The following is a 5,639-nucleotide window of genomic DNA, read 5'->3' on the forward strand; positions in this document are numbered from 1 at the left end:
ACATTCGCCGACACAGTGTACATCGGGTTCGTATCGTATCTGCGGTCACCGACACCATACTTATCTACACCGCGAACAAACCCAGGTAGACTCACGGTCGTCGAGCGGTCGATCTTCGAGCGGTCGATCGTCGAGCGGTCGATCGGCAAGCGGTTGATCGCCGAGCAGTCGGTCGTCGGACAGTCGCTCATCGCGCGGTCGGTCGTCGGGCAGTCGCGCACCGAGCGGTCGGTCGTCGGGTAGTCGTTCATCACACAAGCGAGCCTCCACCGAACAATCACCATCTGGATCATCGAAATCGCGGTCGTCCCACAAGTCGAGACGAACATCCGACATTTCACGGAAACATACATCTTCAGCTCCAAGAGGTACGAAAGGGCATGCCTCGTATGAGTCACGCTCAGCCCGGATCAAGAACACCACCCCTACCTCCTCGTCCAAGTCCCAACCGGGGCAAAACTGACTGTCCGAGACTACGACAGCAAGGGGGTCGGACTAACAAACACATCTCCCCACAGCCCTCTGCATCATGATCTGTTGGCCACAGCACAGATCAAGGTTTTGAACAAACAGGCACAACCAATCCGAGCCCGAGCCTTACTCGACACTGGGACGAGCATGAACTTCATGACCGACAAGCTCGCGAATTCCCTCGGTATAAAACAAAGGAGATGTGCGATCCAGATCGGAGCCCTCGACAATTTGAGCACAACGGCAAAACGATACACCACGGCCACAATCACGTCGACGGACGGCAAGTATAAGAAAACATTGAGATTTCTTGTTATCCCGGCCATGTCGACTTTCATACCAAGCGAGCCCATCGACCCCTCGAGTCTGGGATTACCCAGAAATATTCAATTAGCCGATCCACAATTCCATTGCCCAGCCCCGATCGATGTCTTACTTAGTACCGGATCAACATTTGCGTCGCTGTGCATCGGGCAGGTCAATCTGGCGCAACCAGGCGAACCTGAACTACGTCTACAAAAAACACGGTTCGGCTGGGTAATCGGGGGGAGTCCAACGTCCCAAACCGCGATAAATACGTTCCACGCAACCACAACGGCTCTGCAAGAGGACCTCGCACGGTTTTGGGAGATCGACGAGGGACCGGCCACTACTCATCTTTCGGAATCTGAACGACTATGTGAAGAACATTTCCGAAACCATGTCCGACGAACCAAGGAAGGCAGATACATCGTTGCATTATCATTCAACGAAAAGCTTTCCTCACTAGGGTCATCGAAGGCCGCTGCAATGAGCAGGCTCGCCTCTCTTCATCGTCGATTCCAACGCGACAAACAATATGAAACCGCGTATAGTGCTGTGATCCAAGAATATTTAGACTTGGGTCAATGACGAAGATCAACACGGATCACGCCACCGGCTACGGATATTATTTACCACATCACGGCGTGATCAAGGAATCGAGCGACACCACCAAGCTCCGGGTTGTGTTCGACGGCTCAGCATCAAGTACCACGGGAGTGTCTCTAAACGACGCCCTTCATACGGACCCGAAATTACAAGAAGACCTGAGAAACATCCTATTGAGATTCCGGTCATTTCAATATGTCCTTACCGGCGACATCGAGAAAATGTACCGTCAATTCATCCTACGTCCAGAAGATCGTCCTTATCAAAAGATTCTGTGGCGTGCCGACAACGGAGAGATCGAAACATACCGACTCAACACCGTAACGTTCGGTCTATCCGCAGCCCCGTATCTGGCCATCCGATGTCTCAAACAGTTGGCAGAAGACGAGGGACCTTGATTTCCGAGAGCAGCGCAGATCCAGCGGCGAGACTTCTATGTCGACGATGCGTTGACCGGAGCCGATACGAAGGACGAAGCCTTATCAGTCAGGAATGATCTCACGAAATTACTTAAGCTAGCCGGTCTAAATATCCGCAAATGGGCATCAAACGATCGGGATCTGCTACGAGGGCTACCTGAAGAAGACACCAACCAGAAATTACATCTCGGTGAGTCATCCACTTTAAAAACACTCGGCGTCTTTTGGGATTCAGCCGACGATGCCATACTCTATTCGGTCAAGACGATCAGTGACACTTCCCGAGTCACAAAGCGATCAATCAGTTCAGTCATCGCACAAATCTATGATGCACTAGGATTGCTCGCGCCGGTAATCGTTCGAGCAAAAATGATTTTGCAACAAGTCTGGACATTGAAGGTAGATCGGGACGAATCCCTTCCGACAGACGTACACACAGAATGGATCAAATACCACACCCAATTGCCGTTGTTAAATGTGGTAAGGTTCCCTCGGAAGACCATCATTGAATCCGCAACGAAAATTGAGCTACGCGGATTCTGTGACGCTAGCGAAAGGGCATATGGGGCGTGCGTCTACGTGCGGACGACGGACCGAAAGAACAATATTTGGACTCGACTCCTCACGGCGCGGTCGAAGGTAGCGCCGCTCAAATCGCTTTCCATACCACGTCTCGAATTAAGCTCGAATTAACTTATTTTGACGTTCTTGATTTCGTCAATACGACAGGCCCTGGCGACCAAGATATCGCGGATAGTATACTGGACTGACTCCACCATCGTGCTCCATTGGATCAGGTCTTCGTCGCACACCTTGAAAACATTTGTGGCGAATCGAGTCGCTGAGATACAGACCAAGACCAATACCTCCGACTGGCGTCATGTGCCTACCGACGATAATCCAGCGGATCTCATCTCCCGAGGCCAGACGCCCAAGGAATTCCTATGTCCGTCCATTTGGAAAAACGGTCCAAGGTGGCTCCTGCAAAGCGAAAACTATTGGCCGGTCTGGAGCCCGACACCGGTAGTCGACCTCCCGGAGCAAAAGAAGACGATCTGTCTGAGGACGAATATTAGCGACAACACACTCCTCCATCGTTACTCGTCTTGGCCAAGACTAATAAGAATCGTCGCCCGGTGTCTTCGATGGAGACATAAGCAACACCTATCTGCCCATCTCACCACAGACGAACTGACTGCAGCGCACAACAGACTAATAAAAATATTACAATCCAGTCATTTCGCGCCTGAAATTCGGATCCTCCAGAAAAATCGAAGCGAGGATGTTGGAGGGAAACTACAGCCATTAAACCCCTTCCTCGACGAAGATGGGCTACTCCGGGTAAGAGGACGACTAACCAACTCCGCCATACCCTTCAGCCAAAAACACCCGATCATCCTACCGAAATCCCCGGTGACAGAGCTAATTATAGAGCAAGAGCACCGGAACAATCATCACACAGGGACACAAGCTACACTATACGCGGTGAGACTGCGCTATTGGCCGATCGACGGCCGTAGCCAGGTATGGCGCACTCTCAGAAGGTGCGTCCGATGCTGCAGAGCCAACCCTGCACCAGTGGAATACTTGATGGGTGATTTGCCAGAGGCGCGTATTACCGAATCGCGGCCGTTCACGAACGTCGGAATCGACTACTGCGGCCCATTCTACATCAAGGAGAGGAGGGACCGCAACCGACGTAAAATCAAGACGTACGCCGCCATATTCGTTTGTCTGGCGACAAAGGCGGTCCACATAGAGTTAGACAGCGACCTAACCACCGACGCCTTCTTGGCCGCGCTACGCCGTTTCATCTCGCGGCGAGGATACTGCGCAACGATCCTCACCGACAACGGCACCAATTTCGTCGGGGCTAACCGGGAGCTGCAAGAACGCCGGTCCTTATTGCAGTCCGACGACCACCAGGATAGGGTACAGAATTTTCTCGCCGACCGACAAATACAATGGCGTTTTAATCCTCCGAACTCACCACATTTTGTCGGCTTATGGGAAGTCGCGGTTAAAGCGTTCAAACGCCATCTCATCCGCGTGGTCGGCACGGAGCTTCTGAGCTTTGAGCACCTCAACACCCTTGTGATCGAAATTGAAGCCATTCTCAATTCACGCCCTCTGACTCCCATCTCATCCGATCCGCAAGATCCTTCTGTCCTCACTCCCGGACATTTTCTGATCGGTGACACACTAACCAGTTTACGGGAGCGTGATTTCAGGGCAATTCCATCAGGCCGGCTATCCAGTTGGCAGCGCATTCGCCAGATTAAGCAGCACTGCTGGAGCAGATGGTATCGAGAATACCTAAATGAGCTAACCCGCCGCAACAAATGGGACAAGGGCAAACATAACATTCGTGAAGGCACCGTAGTAATCCTCAGGGAGGATAACGTACCCTCTATGCAGTGGCCTTTGGGCCGCGTAATCAAGGTCCATCCAGGAGCCGACGGAATCATCCGGACCGCTACCGCGCAGGCGGCAACAAGCATCCTCGACTGCGGTGTCAAAAGACTGGTCCCCTTACCCATCCACCCAGATCCAGACGAGGCCGAACGTCCACACGGAGCGAAGGAGGTCACCAACGACACACCTGACTCCACAGCCAGAATTTGATCGGTGCCCTCTCAACGGGGCGAGGATGTTACGCCGCCTAAAACATCTGCACGCCAGCCCGGGCGACCGGACAACAACTGACCTGCGTAACGTCACTTCGATCCTCAATAAACTTAAGGACCCACCATAACTTTCATTTCCCTGTATTGTTTCGCCCTGTGTCTTCAACCCGTTTGTCTTGAAGAATTTCTAAAGCTTAAAAATATTCTCGAGACACAGTCGGTTTTTAGAGAGGTCCTTGGGTTTATTAGTCGCACTTAAAACACGGAGAAAGCGGGTATGCACCCATTAGGAAAATCCGAATAGCCCTGTAATAAAACAAGCTAGGTTTTTCTCACGCTCACAGTCATCTATCCACCACGATGGTTGTTTCGATCGTTCGCGGAGAGACGCGATCGCGAGATATCACGTCAACGAGAGTTGTAAGTTCCCGTTACGATTAAATAATCGACGCCACGAACTGATCGATTCCCTTATTTCGATTAGGATAATAAGGGTAGTTCAATGAATTCCACAGAATTAACACAAATAAATTAACGTTTATTTTAACAAATTATCAACTAGGAAGACATAAAGAGAACAACAAAAAGAAATGTAACTGCGTTTTGCTTGTTAAGTAATGCGCGATATAAGAGATGTGTTGACGGTTCGGCTTCTCGAAGAGTTCTGCTCGCCTTTCGATTTTTCCCGTTTTTTATGGGAGGCGACCCCCACTACGTTCGGACCACGCAACATTCTTTTACGCGAGGTAAAATAACGGCCACGAATCGACGTTTCTGGAGGTCGCGCTGCTTAATGAACCATGCGCTTGCCACTACAATGTTTGTTTGCCGGGCAGCCGCGACGATCCGTCTGCGACATTATAGTGCCGCGATCGACAGTTAAGAATATGATCTATGGTAAGCCGCATGGCGTAACAATGGTAGAAGACTCCCTACTCATCCCTTCGAGCAGTAGTGCAGGTCATGACCAATCGACACCGCGGTTCGTAACCCTCACTTTTCCTAACGAAAGTGGGAACAACGAATCCGCGTTCTTTAGGCACAGGGGCACACCCACACCGAACTTTTCTTCCGTATTAGAAAAAGAGCGACAGACAGTCTAAAAACTAACGCCTAACGCGGCAGTCTACACATAGCGCGAGAGTCGCATACTTCACGCAAATCTTTTGTCGGTTCTCGGTGTTGTCGAACATACATCTTCTCTCCTAAATAT

General features: G+C 51.0%; 2 protein-coding genes across 2 annotated transcripts; both read left to right on the top strand.

The window, feature by feature from the left end:
• Window positions 1-618: 618 nt before the first annotated feature.
• LOC117213271 lies at window positions 619-1,362 on the top strand. Its single transcript, XM_033458637.1, has one exon. The coding sequence runs from the start codon at window positions 619-621 to the stop codon at window positions 1,360-1,362; it is 744 nt and encodes a 247-aa protein (XP_033314528.1).
• An 806-nt stretch (window positions 1,363-2,168) lies between these two features.
• Window positions 2,169-4,424, top strand: LOC117213272. Its single transcript, XM_033458638.1, has 2 exons — window positions 2,169-2,279; window positions 2,529-4,424. Exons 1-2 carry the CDS (start codon window positions 2,169-2,171, stop codon window positions 4,422-4,424), a joined length of 2,007 nt encoding a protein of 668 aa, XP_033314529.1.
• The last annotated feature ends 1,215 nt before the right edge of the window (window positions 4,425-5,639 follow it).

The sequence above is a fragment of the Bombus bifarius genome, unplaced genomic scaffold, assembly GCF_011952205.1.
Source record: "Bombus bifarius isolate JDL3187 unplaced genomic scaffold, Bbif_JDL3187 scf7180000008596_frag, whole genome shotgun sequence".
NCBI lineage: Eukaryota > Metazoa > Arthropoda > Insecta > Hymenoptera > Apidae > Bombus > Bombus bifarius.